At 42.5% G+C, this 25,586-nt stretch overlaps 1 protein-coding gene across 2 annotated transcripts in view; it reads left to right on the top strand.

Annotated features, from left to right (window-relative positions):
* PKHD1 (PKHD1 ciliary IPT domain containing fibrocystin/polyductin) overlaps positions 1 to 25,586 on the top strand; it is a 975,887-nt gene that overhangs the window by 720,534 nt on the left and 229,767 nt on the right. For both annotated transcript variants that reach the window (XM_077489019.1, XM_077489018.1), the window contains 4 exons: positions 9,795 to 9,947; positions 10,969 to 11,847; positions 14,641 to 14,806; positions 22,932 to 23,080. In XM_077489019.1, the coding sequence (XP_077345145.1) occupies positions 9,795 to 9,947; positions 10,969 to 11,847; positions 14,641 to 14,806; positions 22,932 to 23,080 (1,347 nt within the window). The remainder of the gene's footprint in view (positions 1 to 9,794; positions 9,948 to 10,968; positions 11,848 to 14,640; positions 14,807 to 22,931; positions 23,081 to 25,586) is intronic.

Raw genomic sequence — 25,586 nt, 5'->3', positions numbered from 1 at the left:
TGGGATGCTCTACATATGAAGTACCACAACGTGTAATAAATGCACAAATGTACAACTCCTGATGGCACACTTCAGAATGTGAATACGGGACGGGGCTAACAATGAGCTTTTGTGATATCTGTTATTGGTAAATATTACCTATTGATCTATTCAGAAATGTCATGTGTCCTCTGCTCATTTCCTATGTTATCTCAAAGGATCCTCCTACTTCTTATCTAAGCCCCTGTACACACGGTCGGAGATTTCGACAACCAAATCTGTCGGATTTTGTCCGACGGATCTTGTTCGAAACTGTTGCATACACACGGTCGGACAAAGTTGTCGAAAAATCTGATCATTCAAAACGTGATGACGTTATTTTGTTACGATGGGACTACATTCAGGCTAGTAGCCAATAGCTTTGATGTAGAAATTTGATCTGAGCATGCGTGGCACTTGGTCCGATCAAAATTCTTTACACATGATCGGAGTATGTCCGATCGGCCCAGTTGGTCGGGAAATATTTCCAACAAGTTGGAAAATTGGGTCCGACGGATATTCAGACGGAATCAGTCCGATGCATACCACACACAGTCGGATTATCTGACAACACGGTCCGATAGGACACATTCCGATGGATTCTCTGACCGTGTGTACAAGGGCTTAGACTGCAAAATAATTAGCCTTTATGATGTGGAGATCTGAGAATGGGAGTCGTTTACTAGTTCAGCGGAAAAAAATAAAAACGTGCAGGGCTGACACCACTCAGTTTACAAAAAAGCTCCGCACATCAATAGGTATTTTTCTGCATTTGCAGTGTCTTTAAAGGGTAAAATGTCGGTCAGTGTGTCCACATAAAAAAAAAAATAGATATAGATAGATATAGATATAGATATAGATATATAGATATATAGATATATAGATATATATATATATATATATATATATATATATATATATATATATATATATTGTGAGGGGGTTCGCTCGGTAGCGGGTGTGTGTGACCCCCTGGATGGGTTCACAACACAAAGTCAGGCACAGCAGACAGCGGTGTAGGTGCAAAAAACAAAAGATCCGGTTTATTTAGGCTACATGCAGTGATACATATAACAGCCAAACAAAATAAAACAAGAAAATAAATCCTGGTCAGCTTGACCTCTAACTACACACGTAGACTCCCTGTCTAACAACTGGGTGCAGCCTTGTGCTGCCCCAGTCCCTGTCTCTATTGTAGGGGTTTGCCACACAGGCGTTAACTCACCGCACAGAACAGATCTCAGACTCCCCAGTCTATACACACAAAACTGGTTCCAGGATGGAGCATCTCCCTATGCATGCTGGGGTTTTTTGTAGAGGTCTTAATGAGCCCACTTACTACAGCTGGGCTCATTAACTCTTCCCCTCTAATTGTAAAAGTCTGCATAAAGCCTGAATCTAGGACACACATATTTCCCATCCTGAATACAACCAGGTGATTTTACCTGCGTGCTGCCACATACCCCCCCCCTCTTGTTTCAACCTTGGGGTTGTAACACAAGCAGCCAGACACGCATGTATCCGAGACAAAGCATCCACATTCCCCATTTTAACACCAGGGCGATGCTTAACTGTAAAGTTAAATTCCTGTAGGGCCAGGAACCACCTATTTACCCTTCTATTGGTCTCCTTGTTTTGAGCCATCCACTTTAAAGGAGCGTGATCAGTCACCAGGTCAAAGTGCCTACCTAGCAGATAGTACCTAAGGGAATCTAGAGCCCACTTCACTGCTAAACATTCCTTCTCAATCGTGGAGTAATTTACCTCATGGGACTTTAACTTCCTGCTGAGGTAAATGACTGGGTGCTCTTCCCCGTTCCAGACCTGGGATAACACTGCTCCTAACCCAACGTCTGATGCATCAGTTTGTACAACAAAGTCCTTAGAGAAGTCTGGTGAGTACAACACTGGCTGGCTACATAAGGCTGTTTTTAAGGACTGAAATGCTTCCTCAGCCTCTGGGGACCATTTAACCATAACCGACTCTTTCCCTTTTGTCAGGTTGGTGAGGGGCACAGCCTGAGAAGCAAAATGGGGAATGAATCGTCGATAATAGCCAGCGATTCCCAGAAAGGCTCGTACCTGTTTCTTGCTGTTGGGACGTGGCCAACTCTGTATGGCCTCGACTTTATTGACTTGGGGTTTTATCACCCCCCTCCCAATAGTGTACCCAAGATATTTGGCCTCCTCCTGTCCAATGGTACACTTCTTTGGATTGGCCGTAAACCCAGCTTCCCGGATAGAGTCTAGGACTGCTTGTACTTTTGGCAAATGTGAGACCCAGTCTGTGCTATGGATAATCACATCATCCAGGTAAGCTGCAGCATATTTATGATGGGGCCTCAGAATCTTATCCATTTTCCGCTGGAATGTTGCCAGTGCATTCTGTAACCCAAACGGCATTCTCTTATATTGGAATGCCCCATCTGGGGTTACAAACACAGTTTTCTCCTTGGCCGACTCGGCCAGGGGAATTTGCCAATACCCTTTGGTGAGATCAAGAGTTGTCATATATCGGGCTGTTCCCAGCCGGTCAACCAACTCATCTATACGTGGCATGGGGTAGGTGTCAAATTTTGTAACTTTATTTAATTGTCTAAAATCGTTACAAAACCGCCAGCTCCCATCAGGTTTGGGCACTAGTACAATAGGACTGGACCAGTCACTCTGGGACTCCTCTATCACACCCAATTCCAGCATCCTTTGAACCTCCCCACGTATTGCCTCCCGTCGGGCCTCTGGTATTCTATAAGGTTTTAGTTTTACCCTTTCTCCTGGCGGGGTGATAATGTCATGCTCTACGCCAGATGTTTGTCCCGGAAGCTCAGAGAAAATCTCTTTGTTACGAAGTACAAACTCTTTAACCTCCTGTTGTTGGGGTTTCGATAAGGTGTCTGCTATTCCAACCTCAGGAACTAAGCAATCAGGCTGTACTTGTGACAAAGTCTCTGCGACTAGGGATTCCCTATCCCTCCAGGCTTTCAGCAGATTGACGTGATAGATCTGCTCCGGCTTTCGCCTTCCTGGCTGTCTAACCCTGTAGTTCACCTCACTAATTTTTTCAATTACTTCATATGGACCTTGCCATTTGGCCAGAAATTTGCTTTCAACCGTAGGGACTAGCACCAAGACCCTATCCCCCGGGGAAAAAGTATGTGTCTTGGCCCCACGGTTGTACACTCTCTGCTGTGCTAACTGCGCTTGGGTTAAATGTTCCTTTACAATTGGCATTACCTGTGCAATTCTATCTTGCATCAGGGCGACATGCTCAATCACACTCCTGTGGGGAGAACTCTCATTTTCCCAAGTTTCCTTGGCAATATCCAGCAGCCCTCTTGGGTGTCTCCCATAGAGCAACTCGAAGGGTGAGAAACCCGTAGAGGATTGGGGTACCTCCCTAATGGCAAACATCAGATAGGGTATTAGACAATCCCAATTCTTTCCATCTCTATCCACCACCTTCTTTAACATTTGTTTTAGGGTTTTGTTGAATCTTTCAACCAACCCATCTGTTTGGGGGTGATACACAGATGTACGCAATTGCTTCACTTTGTACAACTTGCATAATTCTTTCATAACCCGGGACATAAAGGGTGTACCTTGGTCCGTAAGCAGTTCCTTACAAATACCCACGCGGCTAAAAACAAGGGATAGCTCTTTGGCTATGGTTTTGGCCGAGGTATTTCGGAGAGGAATTGCTTCCGGATAACGGGTGGCATAGTCCAATATAACCAAAATGTACTGATGCCCCCTAGCAGACTTCATTATCGGACCTACCAAATCCATTGCGATCCTCTCAAAGGGGACCTCAATGATAGGAAGAGGTACCAGTGGGTTACGGAAATGTGGCATAGGTGCCGACTTCTGACACACAGGGCAGGAGGAACAATACTTTTCTATTTCCTTCATGACCCCAGGCCAATAGAATCTCTGCAATACCCTCTCTCTGGTTTTCTCTGTCCCCAGATGACCTCCCAGAATGTGTCCATGAGCCAATTCTAACACCAACTTCCTGTAAGGTTTGGGCACTACAAGTTGCTCAATGGTTTCTTCTGCCCTTTGAGCCACTCGATATAGCAGGTCCCTTTCCATAAGGAAGTAAGGATAAGGGCAAGTCTTATCTGGGTTCACTAACTCGCCATCTATTTTCACCACATTTTCCCGTGCCTTTATTAGGGTGGGGTCTTTTAACTGTTCTGTGGCAAAATTTTCCCTGTGAACCTCAAGATCCGAAAACTCCACAGACGGCATGTTTTCATCTGAGGATGTTGGCTCCTCCCCAGTTTCTCGAGTTTCCCCCGCCAATACCGACAAGGGAAATTCAGGAGAGTCCTCACCACTCCCAGAGGAATTCTGGTCATCTTCCTGGTTTATAGGGGCACCAATGGGGGCCTCAGGACAATTCCAGAGTTCCCAGAATTTTGGAAAATCCCTTCCCACAATAGCATCATGTGGTAACTGAGACACTAACCCCACCTGATGAGAGAGGTTACCTTTGGGGGTCTCAAAAAACACTGAAGTTACAGGATACTCTCGGGTGTCCCCATGCACACAAATAACAGCCACCCTGTTCTTCCCAGAGACCTCTGTAGTAACTAACTCAGCTTTTATCAATGTTACCAGGCTACCTGAATCTAGCAACACATCAACATGTCTACCATTAATACACATTTTACATAAATGTTTCTCAGGTCCCCGAATGGCAGTGCATGCAACTGTCGCAAACAGCGACTGACGTCTCTCCCTTATAAAGTCACATTGCATAGGCTCATCCACAACTGGGCAATTGGCTGCAATATGTCCCTCTTGCCGGCAGCGGTAGCAAATAATTTTTTTCGCTGCCTCTTGCAGCATGGGCTTCCTGGGCTGCTCCCGCCAGACCTTAGGTAGAACTCCCACCCTCTCACTCTCTCCACCCTCACCCCTTGGAGTCATCTTACCCGCTACTGGGGATGATCTGGTCTTAGGGGGGAAAGTCCGTGAGTCCCTGGAAGAGGTGGTCAAGTTCTCTGTAGCCAAGTACCTCTCAACCAGATCCACAAGTTTATCTGCATTTTCTGGGTCTCCATGGCTTACCCATTTTTGGATGGCAGTAGGAAGAGCTCTCAGGAAACGATCCATAACCACACGTTCCACAATGTTTGGTGCGGTCAAAATCTCTGGCTGCAGCCACTTCCTGCTCAGGTGAATGAGATCATACATTTGAGACCTGGGAGGTTTTCCAACCTGAAAAGTCCAGTTATGCACACGCTGAGCCCAGACTGCCAGGGTGACACCCAGCCGTGCCAATATTTCTGCTTTTAGCACCACATAGTCTTTTGCTTGGTCAGGCTCTAGGTCATAATAAGCTTTCTGCGATTCCCCAGTTAACAGAGGGGCCACCAGTCCAGCCCATTGCTCCTTAGGCCACTTTTCCCTTTCAGCAGTCCTTTCAAATGTGGTCAAAAACACCTCCGAATCATCCTCTCCAGTCATTTTTGTCAGTAAACGGCTCACACCAAAGGTTGCGGTATTATTACTTGCTTCATTGGTCTGCGGACGTTGCTGTATCAATGTCTCTATTTGCTGTTGAAAATTCTGCTCTTGCTTCTGCAACAGGTCTATGAAGCGGGCTTCAGATCGCTGCTGGGCTTGTTGCTGAGCTTCCAAACTCTGCTGCAAAGTTGCATTTGTCTGCTGCTGATTTGCATTTGTCTGCTGCTGGGCTTCCAAACTCTGCTGCAAAGTTGCATTTGTCTGCTGCTGATTTGCATTTGCCTGCTGCTGGGCTTGTTGTTGAGCTGCAAGGCTCTTTTGTAAAGCTGCATTTGTTTGCTGCTGGTTTGCATTTGCTAGAGCCAGCTGTCTCAGTATCTCCTCCATGCTGGCCTTAACAAAAAAAAAAAAAAAAAACTGCCAAAATTCTCCACCAACTGTGAGGGGGTTCGCTCGGTAGTGGGTGTGTGTGACCCCCTGGATGGGTTCACAACACAAAGTCAGGCACAGCAGACAGCGGTGTAGGTGCAAAAAACAAAAGATCCGGTTTATTTAGGCTACATGCAGTGATACATATAACAGCCAAACAAAATAAAACAAGAAAATAAATCCTGGTCAGCTTGACCTCTAACTACACACGTAGACTCCCTGTCTAACAACTGGGTGCAGCCTTGTGCTGCCCCAGTCCCTGTCTCTATTGTAGGGGTTTGCCACACAGGCGTTAACTCACCACACAGAACAGATCTCAGACTCCCCAGTCTATACACACAAAACTGGTTCCAGGATGGAGCATCTCCCTATGCATGCTGGGGTTTTTTGTAGAGGTCTTAATGAGCCCACTTACTACAGCTGGGCTCATTAACTCTTCCCCTCTAATTGTAAAAGTCTGCATAAAGCCTGAATCTAGGACACACATATTTCCCATCCTGAATACAACCAGGTGATTTTACCTGCGTGCTGCCACAATATATATATATATCTATATCACAAAAACATTTTTGTAAATATTTTATTATATCTTTTCATGTGACAACACTGAAGATATAACAGTGTACATTTTCTGTCTCCTCATAATAACTCAACACACAGCCATAAACGTCTAAACCGCTAGCAAGAAATGTGAGTACACCCTAAGTGAAAATGTCCAAATTGGCCCAAAGTGTCAATATTTTGTGTGGGCGCCATTATTTTGTGTGGCCGCCATTATTTTCCAGCACTGCCTTAACCCTCCTGGGCATGGAGTTCACCAGAGCTTCACAGGTTGTCACTGGAGTCCTCTTCCACTCCTCCATGACGACATCACAGAGCTGGTGGTTGTTAGAGACCTTGCACTCCTACACCTTCCATTTGAGGATGCCCCACAGATGCTCAATAGGCAGTGGTGGAACTACCGCCATAGCGACCCATGCGGGTGCTCTGGGGCCCGCAGCCAAGGAGGGCCCGGCGAGCGGGCGGCAGGTGAGCCACCGAGCTGCCCGTCCGTTTGGTGCTCGTACAGTCATACTGACTGTACAAGCGGACGCAGCTGGGTGGCTCGGCGGCGGGGGGGGGGAGGGGAAGCTGCCAGCTGGGAGGCTCAGTGGGTGACCTATCAGCAGGTGGCGGAGCAGAGAGATGACATCATCTGTCACCGCCTGGCACCTGCCCTGCATCCTGGCAGTTCCGCCCTCCCTCACTGTGCTGTATGATGTAATCTCTCTGCTGCCTGACTCAGACTGGGACACAGGAAGTGACAATCCCCATCCCCCACCTTAGCAGGAAAGTGACAATCTGCAACTTGTGGCAGGTGATGTGGCAAGTGGATAATCCGCAATGTGTGGCAGGTGATGTGGCAAGTGGACAATCCGCAATGTGTGGCAGGTGACATGGCAAGGGGAGAACCTGCAAATTGTGGCAGGTGACGTGGCAAGTGGACAATTTGCAACTTGTGGCAAGCGACAATCCGCAACTTGTGGCAGGTGACGTGGCAAGTGGACAATCCGCAACAGGTGGCAGGTAGCGTGGCAAGTGGACAATCCGCAATGGGTGGCATGTGACGTGGCAAGTGGACAATTTGCAATGTGTGGCAGGTGACAATCGGCAACTTGTGGAAGGTGACGTGGCAAGTGACAATCCGCAACATGTGGCAGGAGACGTGGCAAGTGACAATCCATAACTTGTGCCAGGTGACGAGGCAAGTGGACAATCTGCAACGTGTGACAAGTGACAACCTGCATCTGGTGGCAGGTGACGTAGCAAGTTAAAATCCGCAATGTGTGGCACGTGACGTGGCAAGTGACAATCCGCAACTTGTGGCAGATGACGTGGCAAATGACAATCTGCAACGTGTGACAAGTGACAATCTGCATCTGGTGGGAGGCGATGTTGGCAAGTTTAACTATTTCATTTTCTATAACAATGTAATAATAGAAATAATGTGTTTCAATCATCCTGATACCATAACAACCATGGTGCCGTGATGATTGAAGCGCCAACATCAGCCATTGCCCCTATAAAACGTATTTTCTGGCATTGCTTCTCCCGAGACTAGACTCTGGATCCGCCCCTGGGTGAGGGTGAGGGAGGGGTCACATACAACATTTTGCTATGGGGCCCTATGATTTCTAGTTACGCCCCTGTCAATAGGGTTTAGGTCTGGAGACATGCTTGGCCAGTCCACCACCTTTACCCTCAGCTTCTGAGGCAGTGATCATCTTGGAGGTGTGTTTGGGGTCGTTATCATGTTGGAATATCCAAAGGGAGGGGATCATGCTATGCTTCAGTATGTCACATTACATGTTGGCATTCATGGTTCCCTCAATGAACTGTAGCTCCCCAGTGTCGGCAGCTCTCATCCAGCCCCAGACCATGACACTCCCACCACCATGCTTGACTGTAGGCAAGACACACTTGTCTTTGTACTCCTCACCTGGTTGTCCCCACACACGCTTGACACCATCTGAACCAAATACATTTATCGTAGTCGCATCAGACCACAGGACACGGTTCCAGTAATCCATGTCCTTGGTCTGCTTGTCTTCAGAAAACTATTTGCGGGCTTTCTTGTGCATCATCTTTACAAAAGGCTTCCTTTTGGGACGACAGCCATGCAGACCAATGGCGTATGGTCTGAGCACTGACAGGCTGACCTCCCCCCCACCCCTTCAACCTCTGCAGCAATGCTGGCAGCACTTATACGTCTATTTCCCAAAGACAACCTCTGGATATGACGCTGAGCGTGTGCACTCAACTTCTTTGGTTGACCATGGTGAGGCCTGCTTTGAGTGGAACCTGTCCTTTTAAGCCTCTGTATGGTCTTGGCCACTGTGCTGCAGCTCAGTTTTAGGGCCTTGGCAATCTTCTTATAGCTTAGGCCATCTTTATATAGAGCACCAATTCTTTTTTTTCAGATCCTCAGAGAGTTCTTTGTCATGAGGTGTCATGTTGAACTTCCAGTGACCGGTATGAGAGAGTGAGAGCGATAACACCAAATTTAACACACCTGCTCCCCATTCACACCTGAGACCTTGTAACACTGATGAGTCACATGACATCGGGGAAGGAAAATGGCTAATTGGGCCCAATTTGGACATTTTCACTTAGGGGGGTACTCACTGATGTCCCTAGCAGTTTAGACATTTATGGCTGTGTATGTAAGACAAGCTGTACACTCACTACTTTACATTGTAGCAGTGTAATTTCTTGTGTTGTCACATGAAAAGATATAATAAAATATTTACAAAAATGTGAGGGGTGTACTCACTTTTTGGGAGATACTGTGTGTGTATGTGTGTGTATATATATATATATATATATATATATATATATATATATATATATATATATATATATATATGTGTATATATATATATATATATATATATATATATATATATATGTATATATATATATATATATATATATATATATATATATATATGTATATATATATATATATATATATATATATATATATATATATATACACACACATACACACACAGTATCTCCCAAAAATATAGATATAGATATAGATATATACACATTTTTTTTAATAAACATTTTATTGAGGTCTTATATAAAGATATAAGTAAAAGGTACAGCCACTGGTCACTTTTAGATAAATATATAAATGAATGTTCAAATTAACAGTATTGACCTAAGGGAGTCGCTTTGGAGAGGCATAGTAACCAATAAAACTGTGAGCCAGTAGCTAAAAAGGTAGTACACAATACACAAATCTGTGTGCATATATTGCAGAGATGTACTACAAGTATGTGTTTTTTTTTTGCCGTGACACTTACTTTAAACCTTCCTATCAGGCACTACCTACAACATAGAGGATGCTTGGAGAATCCCACTAGCAGCTGAAGTTGGGCTGTTGTCTCGGAATGTTCACATTGAAGCTGATATACCCTGTACTGGAAGGATATTGGTGGGACAGTATAAAAGCGCTCAGAATAAAGAATATATTGGTGAGTTGTGTTATGTGATGTGATATACAGTATATATATATATATATATATATATATATATATATATATATATATATATATTATAGTGATCAAAGCAATGGGAAAGTCAGCTTGACTAGCAAAGTTGTGTGGGGTGTACCTGAGAACCTGGGTTGTGATTTGTAATAGCAGAGAGGTGAGTTTTTTTGTTTTTTTTTATTCACTTTTTATGGTCTTTCTTTGCCCTTGTATACACGGTCGGAGATTCCGGCGGAATGTGTCCTATCGGACCGTTTTGTCAGATAATCCGACTGTGTGTGGTATGCATCGGACTGTTTCCGTTGGAATATCCGTCGGATCCAATTTTCCAACTTGTTGGAAATATTTTCCGACAAACTGGTCCGGTCGAACATACTCCGATCATGTGTAGAGAATTCCGATCTGACAAAGTGCCACGCATGCTCAGATCAAATTCCTACACCAAAGCTATTGGCTACTAGCGTGAACGTAGTCCCGTCGTAACGAAATAACGTCATCATGTTCTGAACGATCAGATTTTCCGACAACTTGGTCTGACCGTGTGTATGCAACAGTTTCGTACACAATCCGTCGGACAAAATCCGTCGGACAAAATCCAACGGATTTGGTTGGCAGAATGTCCAACCGTGTGTACAAGAGCTTTGTGTACATTAATGAAAATCACAAATAAATGCATTTTAATTACAGGTTTCTTTACTAGAAAATGTTACAAAAAGTCCAAGAGGAGTAATACCCATTTAAAGTGCTATAATACACCTTTTGTTTGCATGGAAAGGTGTCTTACATCACTATATATGAAGTAGGGTACGCACAAGTTCCAAAGAGGTCACACATGTAGAGTCTTAATACATCATTTCTGCCCTGGCATATGAAAGAATATGTGGCTTCTTTGGCTCGGGTGTGTACCATATCTCAATTATCTTGTTTTGGATCATTTCTCCTACTTTGAAAGATTTGTTGAAATTTTTTGAACAGAACACCAACAATGTCTCTCTCTTTGCAGGAACTTTAGAGATTTCAAACGTCGAAATTTCAAACTTTGGATCCTCTTTACATTCAGCAATAACATTTACAAATACTTCACACCATTCTTCAATTGTATCTTCAAGCATTCATCAGAATTGTGGAGGTGGGATCCATGCTTCTAACAGCTCAAATATTTTACTACACTCTAACGTGATCGTTAACATCACTGGCCATGGAATCCATGTTTTTGGAGATAACTTTACCGTAACCAATAACCTGCTTGTTCTAATAAAGCAACTCGATACCCAGTCAGAATGGGTTAAGGGCATTAAGATGCATTACCTTAGTCAAGCTTCTTTGTCTAGGAATGCAGTAGCGGGATCAGAAAGAATTGCTTATCACGTGCGAGGTGAAAGCTGTTATTCAGATGAAATCTCTTTCCTGGCCAATGTGGCCCATTCAAGTCTTCATGGTCTTCATATCTATTGGGATGATGGCTTTAAGAACTGTACAAAGATAACTGGATTCACTTGTTATAAGAACTATGATTATGGTTTAGTTTTCTTCCTTGAGGGCAGCGTAAGGATTGAGAATGTTGCTCTTGTGGACAATGGCATTGGTCTTTTTCCAGTGGTCTCCCAAGGATCTGTGGAGTCGTATAAGTACCCAAAGCAAGATGTCACTCTGCAAAACTCAGTAATAATTGCATCTAGTCCCGAGTTTGATTGCATCAGAGACAGGATCAAACCTTTTTCTGCTCTTGTCACAATGAGAGACCGGGCCCCGATTTCACCTTTCGGAGGTCGCATTGGCATTCTTTGGCCAACATTTACTGAAAGGCCACGGCGATGGCCGAATTACCCATGGCACATGCTAGGAAGTGATGGAGCTGTCCCAGGCATCATGAAGATGCAAGGTAAGTTGATGGTATACCTTACAGATTTTGAGTACCTAAAGCAAACCTATCAATTATAATAAACCAGTAAGTTAACATCTTGTGTAAGAACAAGCAATGCTCTCTGGTCTTCATGATTCAGTTTGTTTAGATATCTTCACTTTCAAAATCAGGTGTATTTATTTTGGCATTATGTGACGCTTTATTTGCACACAAGTAGACCCCATTCAACGAATTCTGTGACCTCATTGCACCACAATTTATGCTGTTGCCATTAATAACCAGAAAAGGCCTTTCCTCTGAACCTCACGGTTTCACTTTTTTTAAATCGACGAAGGGCTCTTCTTCCCTAAATTTGATCCTAATACTAGCCATGCATGGCTCATTTTCACTAATTCAACCCCATGGGCTGAATGAGAGAAATTCATTGATTTACCTGATGGCTACTGTATTGTATCCTCAGCACCCTTGGCTGATGATCTGGACCACTGAGCTTTGTGATCAGCTCAGAATCCCATCATGCTTCACTCAGCACAGGGAAGTTTAACAAGAACAGCAGCACAGTAGTACATTCAAATATAGGAAATGTGCCTACATCTATTACTATTTATGCAGCTTGACTTGCATTACAGTAAAAAAATAAAAAATAATACAAAATTCAGTTGGGGTTTAAGCTGGGAGGGAAGAATACAAATGTCCTAGTAATGATCAGTAGTAGCAATCAAGGAATGCATTTTGTATGAACAAGAACCTTTATGTCAATTGTAAATAATAGAACATTTTAGGCCTGTAAAAAGTACATGCAAAAGAAGTGAGGCATAGAACCCCATTTTTCTAAATTCATGTTATATGGCTGATTTTCAAACGAACATTCATACAAATATTTTACCAAAATTCTCAGTAGTGAATGAATGAATGAAATACTTATATAGCGCACAATGCGAACTGAATCGCCTCTAGGCGCTGATAAATTCAGTAGTAAATTCGATGACATGACAAATGTCGTTCAAACATACTTCAAAAAATGCTGTTTTTAACATTGGATTTTAGAAGTGAAAAGAACATTCACTGTTAGAAATTTGTTTGAGAAAAAGTTTGCATCCTGCTCCCTCTAATTTTCTCATCACTGTGGTCGAAAATGACCATCGATTTGACTCAACTAGAAACAAGACTACTCTGATTACAAATGATACATTCCACACCCAGTGCCCATATTTATTATGAAGATCTCAAGAAGTCAGGTCATAATTTTGCGAAACTGGTCCCGAAAGTGATCAGACGACCTGTGACCTCACACGCATTCCATGTGCGTTCCACATGCGTTCCATGCTGGCTCCAGCCTCTTCCTGATGGCCACAGAAGCAGTCCCTGGCCGGTAATCTACCATCTGCAGCCCGACATCCCTGCAGAGTCACCGGATCAGGACCAGAGGGGCACACTGAGGACCACACATTAATACAGATGAGCCTTTTTTTATCTTTTTATCCTGTAAGTGTAACCTTACCTGGTGTCATTAAAAGCATTTGTTAATACTACACTCAGGTGGCGCTTCCTTCTCTATCCTTCTTCTACCACCTTTAGAAAAACTTGCTTACCAGATGGCAAGTAAAACCAGGCATGTGGCTATAGCCCAGCCAAGGCCTTTGCTTGCACAGAAGATTGTGGAAATAAGCTATGGATGGATGGCTGCATAAGTAAATCCAAACACCGATAGTGCCACTCAATCCAGGACCATTAGTTCAGCAACAAACTCAGCAGTAACCCAGAAAGAGAAAAACAATTATAGTGTAATATTGTCTAACTGGATATTTATTAGATAAAAATAGTATTGCACTTACATTTAGACAGTTTAAAATTTGCGCATAAAACAAAAGAGCCGGCCGGCTACAAACAAACTCCCATCCTCCTAATGAGACAGCGTGATGATTTCAGCACGTATCCTCCTCCAGGCGCGTTTCGTCATATGAGATGTTGTCAATGGGATCATAAATCGCTGTTTTACAAATGATACATTCCACACCCAATGTCCATATTTATCATGAAGATCTCAAGAGGTCTGATCATAATGGTCTGACCATAATCAGCTGACCGATATATGGGAAAGGCGATGTACAAGAAGATCAATCTATGTAAAGAACACCCACTGTCACCAAACACTCAAAGAGAGGGTAGGACCTCACTGTATAAAGAGGTCAATTCAAATGTGTATCCATACTGGTAGGGCACCTGTGCTCTTCCACCTTATCCAGTCGGCAAATGTTGTAGATATTCTCTTATTCAAAAATAAAATAAAGAGAAAGCTCGCTTGTGTTATATAGTTGGCAGTGCCATTAAAAACAAGGCGGGTAAAATTCACAGTAAAGCGCTGTTGGTGGATCCTAACTGATAGCTTGTGATATCAGTCCCTAACCTCACCCAACCTGTTTTGTCCTTAATGCAGTAAGGTCCTCCCATCTACTGAGTGTCCACCCTGATTGTTACCTTATGTATTTACAATGTGACCCCACTAACGATTAGGAAATCAAACCAAATGAAAATTTTAAAAACAAAATTTTACTAGTGTATGACCTGCCTAGAAGTCAGATGGGAAATCCCTTTTATGATATGCCTGTGTGTTTTACTCTTCTGTAGCCATCATACAGAGCAAAGTGGTTTCCCAGGTCTCAGCAACATATCGTAATCCAAATCATAATCCATAAGCAAACAGATTTGTTTATCTGGGTTTGCAGCCAGTAGCATGACACTTAATATGAATTCTTTTTTGATTTATTTTTCTACTATTATAGAGATTTTTTTTTTCACTGACTTCCACAGATGTTACATTCTCTGGGTTTAAGAGAAGCTGCTACAGCAATGACGCTGGCACGTGTATAATGTCTAATCCAGAAAGTCCAGCCATAATGACCCCAGTGACTGGAAAAAGGATAAAAGTGCTCCATATTTCACAGGAAAACAAGTTCTACTTCCATCAGATGCCGAGGTATGACATAAGGAAACTTCATTTTATTAATAATAATGCAGCCAGTGACACATACAGACACACTTATTTTGATAGTGGAGTATATTGAAGAGTCTAAAAATAATGATCTTAAGATGATATATTTGCAGAAAGCTTGGCGTTTAAATGATATCCTTCGGTAGCTAAGTTAAAGTAGATATAAACCCAATAAGTAAAATCTAGGCAAGTGCAGTTCATTTTGTTCCGAATTCAAATCCAGACGAATTTTTGGAAAATCGGATGCATCCGAATTTCTGAATTACAATAGTACCGAATTTAAATGAATCCGAAATAACAGAAAAAAAAACAGTCAATTCGAATTTGAATAGATTCGAATAATTTTCAATTCAGTTTTGAAAAGTTTTTTGTGAATCAATTTTAAATAGTTTTTGAATTCTAAGTTTTCAAATTTGAATAGTTTTCAAATTTTTCAAAGTTTCCGAATTCTAATAGTTTTCAAATTTACAAAGAGAATAAAATAGAATAGAAAATAAAGGAATAAAATAGAAAAAAAATTGTAGAATAGAAAATAATATAACAGACAATAAAAGAATATAATATAGTAAAACAAAACAAAATAAAAAATAAAAGAACAGAATATAATATACATTCCAAAAAATAAAGCTGCGCTAAAACTTATAAAGTGCCAAAATGATATTGTGACATATTAAATTCTAATATCAAATACTAAACAGTGTATATAACCATAAAAATTTGAAAAAAAATACTCAAAAATTAAAACACATAAAAAGTCCAAAGAGGAAGAGAAACGCAAAGAAATAAATTCAGTCCATTGAAGTGACTCTTTACAACACCCTTCAGATGTATAGCAGGTGCGCCCAGAGAGAGAGGTTCATCCACCACCAAATTCAGTAAGGCTTACCAGCTGACAAGATCTCTTTTTAGGGAGATCATACAAGCTTGAAAACAAAACGATCGCTCCTGGTCTCTCCAATAGGTTCTGCTGGCGTCTCCAACTCCTATATCTCCTTCCTAGAGCGTCTCACATTTCACCATAATTGTTTGGTAAGAAAAAAGAGAAAGGCAGTATAGCTCTCTCACTAGCTGTGGAAAACAGCACTGGAGCTTCTGGCTCTCCAGGCTTTATAGCCCCACAGCCCCGACCCCCTGTGCGGTCATCACCGACCGACAGGAAACACAGGGGAGACGGCCGGCGCAACTGCTTTATTGTTCTGGACCTTCCGATCCCAGGAGAGGCTTGAACCTGGGTGGGTAGGTTCGGTAGGGGGGTGTAGTCTAATCCACGAGCATGGTGGCCTGGAGTCCCACCAACAAAAAAGGAATAGAATATATAATATAATATAAATTAATAGAATAGAATAGAATAAAAAAAAGAATAGACTAAAATATAAAGGATATAGCCATCTTTTGAAATTCGAATTTCAAATAGAATAGATTTGAATTCTAATACATGAGAAAAGAATAGAATAGAATAGAAAAAAATAGACTATAATAGAATAGACTATAATAGAAGAGAAAATAATAGAATTAAAAAAACAATGGAATAGAAAGAATGTAACCATTTCCCAGAATTCAACTTGAATAGTAAAGAAAAGAATAGATTTGAATAGAAAAGAAAATAACAAAATAGTATAGAAAAAAAACAGAATAGAATAGAAAGAATATAACCATCTTCTGAAATTCGAATAGAATCAATTCGAATTTGAATAGAAAATAGAATAGAATAAACAAATAGAAAAATAATAGAAGTTTAAAAAACAGTAGACTAGAAAGATTATAACCAAAATTTCCCAAAATTCAACTAGAATCAATTTGAATTTGAATAGAATAGAAAAGAATAGAATAGGAAGATGGTTATATTCTTTCTATTCTATTCTATGTTTTTTTCTATACTATTCTGTTATTTATTATCCTATTCAAATTCAAATTGATTCTATTTGAATTTTGGGAAATGGTTATATTTCTATTTTATTCTATTGTTTTTTTAATTATATTTTCTGTTCTATTCTTTTCTATTCAAAATTCAGAAGATGGTTATAATCTTTCTATTTTATTCTATTATTTTCTTTATTTTATTCGTTTCTATTCCATTCTATTCTATTCTTTTATTTTCTGTTATATTCTTTTCTATTATATTATATATTTTTTCTATTCTAGTCCTTTATTTATTTTCTATTCTATTTCATTCTCTTTGGAAAATGGAAAACTATTGGAATTTGAAAACTATTCAAATATGTTTTAAATTCAAATTTGAAAACTATTCGAATTCGAAAACTTTTTCGAATTCGGAAAACTATTTTAATTCGAAAACTTTTTCAAATTTGAAAACTATTTGAATTAGAATTTGAAAACTATTTGAATTAGAATTTGAAAACTATTTGAATTTGAAAACTATTCGAAATTGATTCAAAAACTATTTGAATTCTAAAACTATTTGAAATTGATTTGAAAACTATTAGAATTTCGAAAATTCCAATTGATTCGTATACAAATAAACAAACCAAATTCCAAATATGAATTAATCGGATGAAACTAATTTAACTAAACAAATTTATGCAATTAACATTTCCAAAACAACCGAAACAAATTTTTTTCGTTCTACACATGTCTAGTAAAATCTCATATAAGCATTAACACGTTAAAGGGGCACGTCACTCTGCCTCACCCTCCAAAAATGAAAATCCCCAATACTTGTCGCTGCTTTACAATATAAAAACATATCTGCTAGAACATGGAGTCCAGTGTTGTCTTGCTTAAAGCAAAGGTTCTCACTTTGCCCCTCTTCTCCAGGACTGCCATATTTAAAGGGGAGTTCCACCCAAAAGGGAAACTTCTGCTAATTTGTCTCCTCCCCACCCTCAGGTGTTAAATTTGGCACCTCTTAGGCTGCTTTCACACTGGGGCGGGAGCAGCGTCGGCGGTAAAGCGCCGCTATTTTTAGCGGCGCTTTACCGTCGTTTTAGCAGCGGTGTGCGGGCGCTAGCGGGGTGGTTTTAACCCCCGCTAGCGGCCCGAAAAGGGGTTAAACCCGCCCGCAAAGCGCCGCTGCAGCGGCGCTTTGCCGGCGGTATTGCCGCGGTGTCCCATTGATTTCAATGGGTAGGAGCGGTATAGGAGCGGTGAATACACCGCTCCTTCACCGCTCCAAAGATGCGGCTAGCAGGACTTTTTTCACCGTCCTGCCAGCGCATCGCTCCAGTGTGAAAGCCCTCCGGCTTTCACACTGGAGTTAAAGGGGCCGGTTTTTTTCAGGCGTTACACAGGCGCTATTTTTAGCGCTGTAACGCCTGAATACCGCCCCAGTGTGAAAGCAGCCTTAGTGGGGAGCGGATACCCAGCGCAGTAGGGTTCCTGGTGTGAAGCCGTAAGGCTACACTGCCGGGTTCCCTTACCCGCAATGGCGTCATCATGCACCCGAAAGCTGATGGAAACATCAGCTGCGGAGACGACATCGCTGGACTCCAGGACAGGTAAGTGTCCTATTATTAAAAGTCAGTAGCTGCAGCATGTGTAGTGTGACACTCCAGAGGTATCTTCCAATTGTCTAGCAGAGACCCCCCCCCACGGAGTGTGCACATAGACAACATCCCGCATATGTCATCTAGGATGGCTGCATCTGGCACCCCAGGAGGCTGTTTACAAGATGTAAGCACCGCAAGCAGAGACCTGTTCAGTGGCGGCTGGTACTCAAAATTTTTGGAGGGTACAAATTTTTTTTTTTTAAAACATCAATTGCAGCCACTGTGCCATCAAACGCTGCCATTGTGCCCATCAAATGCTGCCACTGTGCCATCAAATGCTGCCACTGTGCCCCTCAAACGCTGCCACTGTGCCCTCAAATGCTGCCACTGTGCCATCAATTGCAGCTACTGTGCCATCAATTGCTGCCACTGTGCCATCAATTGCTGCCACTGTGCCCTCAAACGCTGCCACTGTGCCCTCAAACGCTGCCACTGTGCCATCAATTGCAGCCACTGTGCCCAATAAACACTGCCACTGTACCCAATAAACTCTGCCGCTGTGCCATGAAATGCTGCCACTGTGCCCATCACATGCTGCCACTGTGCCATCACATGCTGCCACTGTGCCCATCACATGCTGCCAGTGTGCCCATTAAATGCTGCCAGTGTGCCCATCATATGTTGCCAGTGTGCCCAACAAATGCTGCTATTTTGCCCATTAAATCCTGTACCCTTGAATGCCCTCAGTGTGAACCCCACTCGCTAGCTGTCTGCCCTGCACTTACCCTGTCTTGGTGGGATGCGAGTGACGGCGATGAGCGGGGTCCTCCATGCATCTCCTGCCGTCCTCATCTCCCGTACTCTTCTCCTGATAGGAGTCCAATAGTGCCGCCTGTTGTTTCAGCCAATCAGGTGACAGGTAACAGACCCAAGCACCTGATTGGCGGAGAGGCGGTTTAGTTTTAGGAAAGTGAATAGTCATTCGCTTTTCTAACACATCTGAGTGACCTGCAAATGCTGTTGGCCTATGGCTCTAATCAGGTGCTTCAAAAACACCCCCCGCCACTGTAATTCAGGCCTCCCCTCGCCCGAAAAGGGGCCGGGCGCCTGAGTAGGGGGTGACAGCGGTGGCCATAGATAGGATGATGCAATGCATGAATTTATCTATTGGTGATAGAAGGGATGGCAGGAGAGAGGGAGTGGTGCCCATGCACCCTTAATGCATGGGCGGCCACTGGACCTGTGGCATGCCTGCTCATGTGAGAGCGGCCGTAATGTTGGGTTTAGGAAATAAATATAAAATAAAAGTTTATACTTATGAAAGAGGACCATGAAATAATAGGTAAAGTTCAGATTGAATGTAATATTAAAAGGTTTTTTTTCTGTAGTTTTCAAAAAAATATTACCTGGTGCCTTGTCCTAGGACCTCCAGTTATTTGTAGGAATCTGCAGAGGGACTAGGAGAAAACTGTACATGCAGATAGACTTATAATGAAGAGCTGCACAACATATTTTTTTTTAAATGGAGGGCAAACTACTTTAATGGAGAAGTAAGGCCAAAGCCCTTTTGGCCCTACTTCTCCTGTGGATCACAGGTGGGCACTTAGTTCTGTACTTCTGTGACCCGTATTCAGCCGTCAGCAAGCTAAAGTCTGCTGTCGGCTGACTTCACTCAGCCACTCCAGACTCTGGAGGGATCTGACTTTAATGTCGAGATCTGCCCAGATTTATAAGGGGCAGCTGGCTCAGCCTCTCAACGTGCTACTGAGAGCCAGAGCCAGCCGCGCCAGTCCCCTCCATAGCCCAGTACTCACGTGAGAGCTCTCTATTCACTTAGAGGTGGGTGGGGACAGATGCAGCATTTGACCAATGCTGATTCAATACACACTATATTACCAAAAGTCTTGGGATGCCTGCCTTTACACACACATTGACATGACCTGTCTCGCAGTCTCCAATCTAATTCATCCCGATGTGTTCTGTCACGTTCAGCTCAGGACTCTGTGCAGGCCAAGTCCCTCCACCCCAAACTCACTCACCCATGTCTTTATGGACCTTGCTTGTGCGCAGTCATGTTGGAACAGGAAGGGGCCATCCTCAAACTGTTCCCACAAAGTTAAGAGCATGAAATTGTCCAAAATGTCTTGTTATGCTGACACCTTAAGAACACGCCTGAAAAACAACCCCACACCATAATCCCCCCTCCACAAAATGATTTGAACCAGTGCACAAAGAAAGGTCCATAAAGACATGGATGAGCAAGTTTGGGGTGGAGGAACTTGACTGGCCTGCACAGAGTCCTGACCTGAACCTGAACCAGGCCTTTTCATCCAACATCAGTGCCTGACCTCACAAATGAGCTTCTGGAAGAATGGTGAAACATTCCCATAGACACACTCCTAAACCTTGTGGACAGCCTTCCCAGAAGAGTTGAAGTCGTTATAGCTGCAAAGGGTGGGCCAACTCAATATTGAACCCTACGGATTAAGACTGGGATGCCACTGTTCATGTAAAGGCAGGTGTCCCAATACTTTTGGTACTATAGGTTAGGTGAGTATGATTGTTTTTTTTTTTAAATCCTGAACTTCTGTTTTAACAGATATTTGCCTCAGCATATCTATAAATGACTTATTTATCAAAATATTTCTAGAAATCTAATTTTGGATTATTGTGGTGTCCTAGGAAATAAATCCCTTTGTAATAGAGGGAAGTTTATTTAGTGTTGGTATGGCTATTGCGATTAATTACCAATTGATTAATTTGTTCATTAGAGGTCTTATTGTTAAAAAAATATAGTTATACCCAGAATAAATAATTTTATTTAAATGTATTTCACCTTTGTTTTAAGAATAATAAAAATTGCATCTCTGCACACAATTCATAGTCGCCAACAGTCCCGATTTTTCCCGGGACAATCCTGAATTTGGGACCCTCGTCCCGATCGGAGGCTGTCCCGATTCGGGATTTTGCCCAGGTAAATCGGGAATGTTTGCTTTTCCAATTTTTGGAGCAGCAGGCTTCAACAAAATGGCCGCTGCCGCTACATCGTTCCCCCTTGTGTCCAGTGCAGATAGGAAGGGGGCTCGATCCGTGCAGCCAATGAATCGGCTTCTCCACTCACAATACTGAAGCCGGGGTTAGCTGCACGGATCGGCCCCTCTCCACTGAACACAGGGCACTGGCCACTCATCATTCCAGGAATCTGCGCTGCAGCTTGTCTCAGTCAGAATTTAATTTTAATGTACAGGCAGGAGGGGGGTTAACTATAATATACAGGAGGGGGGTTAACTATATACAGGAGGGGGGTTAGCTATATACTGGAGGGGGGAGTTAACTCTCCCCCCCTCGTGTATATAGTTAACCCCCCTCCTCCTGTAGAGAAGGTGACGTGGCAGGTGACACGCTCAGGGATTCCACTGATTCGGCATTATGGTGAGTTGAATGATTTCATTTTCTATTACAATGTAATAATAGAAATAATGCACTTTAATCATCCTGACACCCTAACAATCATGGTGCTGGGATGATTGAAGCGCTAACACCAGGTGTTTGGAATATCTTTATCTGCTGATTGTTAAACTTTCTAGAATACACACATTTCTATTGTTGTGTAGGATCTGAGGCTGCTGTCCCTTCATTCCTCTCTCCCCCTTTCCCTCTCCATCCCTCATTCATCTCAAACTCTAACCACACCCCCTTTGAACCACACCCATTAAAGCCACGCCCATAATTTCACGTAAACCATGCCCACTTTTCACTGCGGTGCGCTTCGCACGCCACCGTTTTCTTTTTTTTGCCATGCCACGCCTACTAACGCATGCCCAGACCTCTAATTATAATATGGCTTCACCCACAGCCAAAAAAAGTGTCCCGTACATTATTTTTTTGCAATGTTGGCAACTATGCACATTGCTACAATACATGGACGCTGCACAATGTTTTGTCTGTTTAAAAACTCTATAAGTACCATTTGGACAGAAATCTTGTAAACTCCTAACTTTCTGTTTGATCTGACAACTCTGCCTCTCCTGTACTGAAATCCCAAGCAGTGTTGTCAGCCTTGTCTGAGTTCTCCCCTACTGAACTACTGCACACCTCCCCATCTCCTTATCGTCATAAATGTAGGGCTTGGAGTTCTGTCACCAAGAAGAGGAGAGCTGAGGTCGGGCTGACAGTAGGTTTCAGTGCAGCAGAGGTATATTGGAGTTGTTGGCTCACTACTGGAAGTTAGAAGGTCAGATTTCTGCACTATTAACGGGTGTCTTTCTGCACTACCTGGGGAAATGTATTGGAGAGAAGTACGAAATATGTTTTTTTTCCCCTATGATACACTTTAATCGGATTTGAAACTGTGACTGGAGACGCAGGGTACTCCCGCCGTGGGCCGGAGAGTGCTGCGGTGTGAACCCAGCCTTAATAAATTAATACAAAAGGCTAAAAAGAGTGAGAATGTACCATAGCCTTCAACAACCAATCATAACACAGCTTGCAAGTAAAAACCTTGAAAGATGTCTTCCTTGTTATGAGAACATGTCATGTTGGGGTAATGAAGAACTGACATTTTATTTTTGTCTTCTTGGGGTTTAAGAAAAACCTTCCAGTTTGGGTAGAAATTAACCCCATTTACCTCTCAGTGTTATGTAACTAACATTTTATCTTGATAGGACTCTGGGATGTCCAGTATCTATGGAATGCTCTGGGACTCAGATGGCCTTATTCAAGGATCTGGATGGAACTTTCACAGGCCTGTCCCCTCCAATTTCTGTCTTCCCCAAGTCTGAACTCAATATCTTACAACCTTGTTTCAACTTTGGTAAGCCAATACTAAAAAGGCAAAATTTGGCTTGGAAGGGCACTCCAGCCAAACAGCCTATATAAATATACAGTATGTGAACTCTTTCATATTTCAATAATTTATGTCCAACTCTGTTCAGCCAGTTGTGTGACTCCTTCATCTCAACTATGCTCTAAAGACTAGGATGATACCATTGTTCTAAGCCAGTGGTCTCCAAACTGCGGCCCGTAGGCCAACTGCGCCCTCTGCTTTCCTTTATCTGGCCCTTGGGCACCATTCCCCCCACTGACAACAGCAATGGGGCACTATTCGTCCCAATGAAATCAATGATGGGGCACTATTCCTCCCAATGACAAACAATGGGGTACTCTTCCTCCCAATGAGAAACGAGGGGCACTCTTCCTCCCAATGACACAGATGATGGGGTGCTATTCTTCCAAATGTCGCCAATGATGAGGAATTATTCCTCTAGTACCAATGACAAGGCACTATTCTTGCTCCTACTGACCAGAAATTTGATGCAATGTGTGGCGTATGGTCTGAGCATTGACAGGCTAATCCCCCACCCTTTCAACCTGCAGCAATGCTGACAGCACTTGTATGCCTATTTCCCAAAGACAACCTCTGGATATGACGCTGAGCACGTGCACTCAACTTCTTTGGTTGACCAATGTGAGGCCTGTTTTGCATGGAACCTGACGTTAAACGGCTGTATGATCTTGGCCACTGTGCTGCAGCTCAGTTTCAGGGTCTTGGAAATCTTCTTATAGCCTAGGCCATCTTTATGTAGAGCAACAATTCTTTTTTTCAGATCCTCAGAGTTCTTTGCCATGAAGGTGCCATGTTGAACTTCCAGTGACCACTATGAGAGAGTGAGAGCGATAACACCAAATTTAACACACCTGCTCCCCATTCACACCTGAGACCTTGTAACACTAACGAGTCACATGACACCGGGGAGGAAAAATGGCTAATTAGGCCCAATTTGGACTTAGGGGTGTACTCACTTTTGTTGCCAGTGGTTTAGACATTAATGGCTGTGTGTTGAGTTATTTTGAGGGGACAGCAAATTTACACTGTTATACAAGCTGTACACTCACTACTTTACATTGTAGCAAAGTGTCAGTTCTTCAGTGTTATCACATGAAAAGATAGAATAACATATTTATAAAAATGTGAGGGGTGTACTCACTTTTCTGAGATACTGTACATAGTTGCACTGGTCCAAGCTGGACCAATGAAACTACGTATACAATATCCATACCCATAAACTTTCTTTAAACATATTATAGCACCATGCAGGGCAGTACTGGCTCCCAATGCTGTTTTCCTGGTTACTAGTACACACAACACTGTAGGATGATAATAGAAATATGGATTTCAAGTAATATATTTAACAATTTATGAATATGTAACAGTACTAAACACTTTTATTTTAATATTTTTAACCTAAGATGAGTGTATTGCATTGTGTGCATATGACAAATGTGCATTTTTATTAATTTAGATGATGGGAATGTAACCTTTTTATCTAAAAGCAAAATGCTATGTGTGGTGGAAAACTAATGCTGCGCATCACCCTAAACACACCATCCCCACTGTGAAACATGGTGGTGGCAGCATCATGTTGTGGGGATGCTTTTGTTCAGCAGGGACAGGGAACCTGGTCAGAGTTGATGGGAAGATGGATGGAGCCAAATACAGGGCAATTTTAGAAGAAAACCTGTTAGAGTCTGCAAAACACTTGAAACTGGGGGTGGAGGTTCACCTTCCAGCAGGACAAAGACCCTAAACATACATCCGGAGCTACAATGGAATGGTTTAGATCAAAGCTTATTCATGTGTTAGAAGGGCCAATTCAAGGTCCAGACCTAAATCCAAATAAGAATCTGTGGTAAGACATGAAAATTGCTGTTCACAGACGCTCTCTATCCAATCTAACAGAGCTTGAGCTATTTTGCAAAAAAAGAATGGGCAGCAATTTCACTCTCTAGATGTGCAAAGCTGGTAGAGACATCCCCAAAAAGAGTTATAGCTGTAATTGCAGCCAAGGGGAATTCAACGAAATATTGACTCAGGGGGGCTGAATACAAATGCACGCCACACATTTCAGACATTTATTTGTAAAAAAAAAATTTAAAACCATTTATCATTTTCCTTCCAGTTCACAATTATGTGCCACTTTGTGTTGGTCTATCACATAAAATCCTAATAAAATACATTTACGTTTTTGGTTGTAACATGACAAAATATGGAAAATTTCAAGTGGTAAGTCATGCGGGATAGCATCGCTGCTTCCTGGATCACCTACCTGCTCACTGGATAAAGATGATTATGTAGGTTCATTGTCCAAAGGAGGAGAGGTAACACAGGAAGCTATAATGGCAAATTTGGGAGTCACCTATCTGGCTGTTCAATGTGGAAAATGTATGTAGAGCACAAGATTGCCTGAACAGAATCGAGCCCCTTGCATGTGGGGGGGTCTAGCTGCTGTGCGTTCCTCCTGGCATTTAGGTGCACACGG

The sequence above is a fragment of the Lithobates pipiens genome, unplaced genomic scaffold (assembly GCF_037356315.1).
Source record: "Lithobates pipiens isolate NorthernLeopardFrog02 unplaced genomic scaffold, aLitPip1_a1.2 Scaffold_18, whole genome shotgun sequence".
In the NCBI taxonomy this organism is placed as follows: Eukaryota; Metazoa; Chordata; class Amphibia; order Anura; family Ranidae; genus Lithobates; species Lithobates pipiens.
The sequence above is the reverse complement of the archived record's forward strand: the minus strand, read 5'-3'. Positions and strand labels throughout refer to the sequence as shown.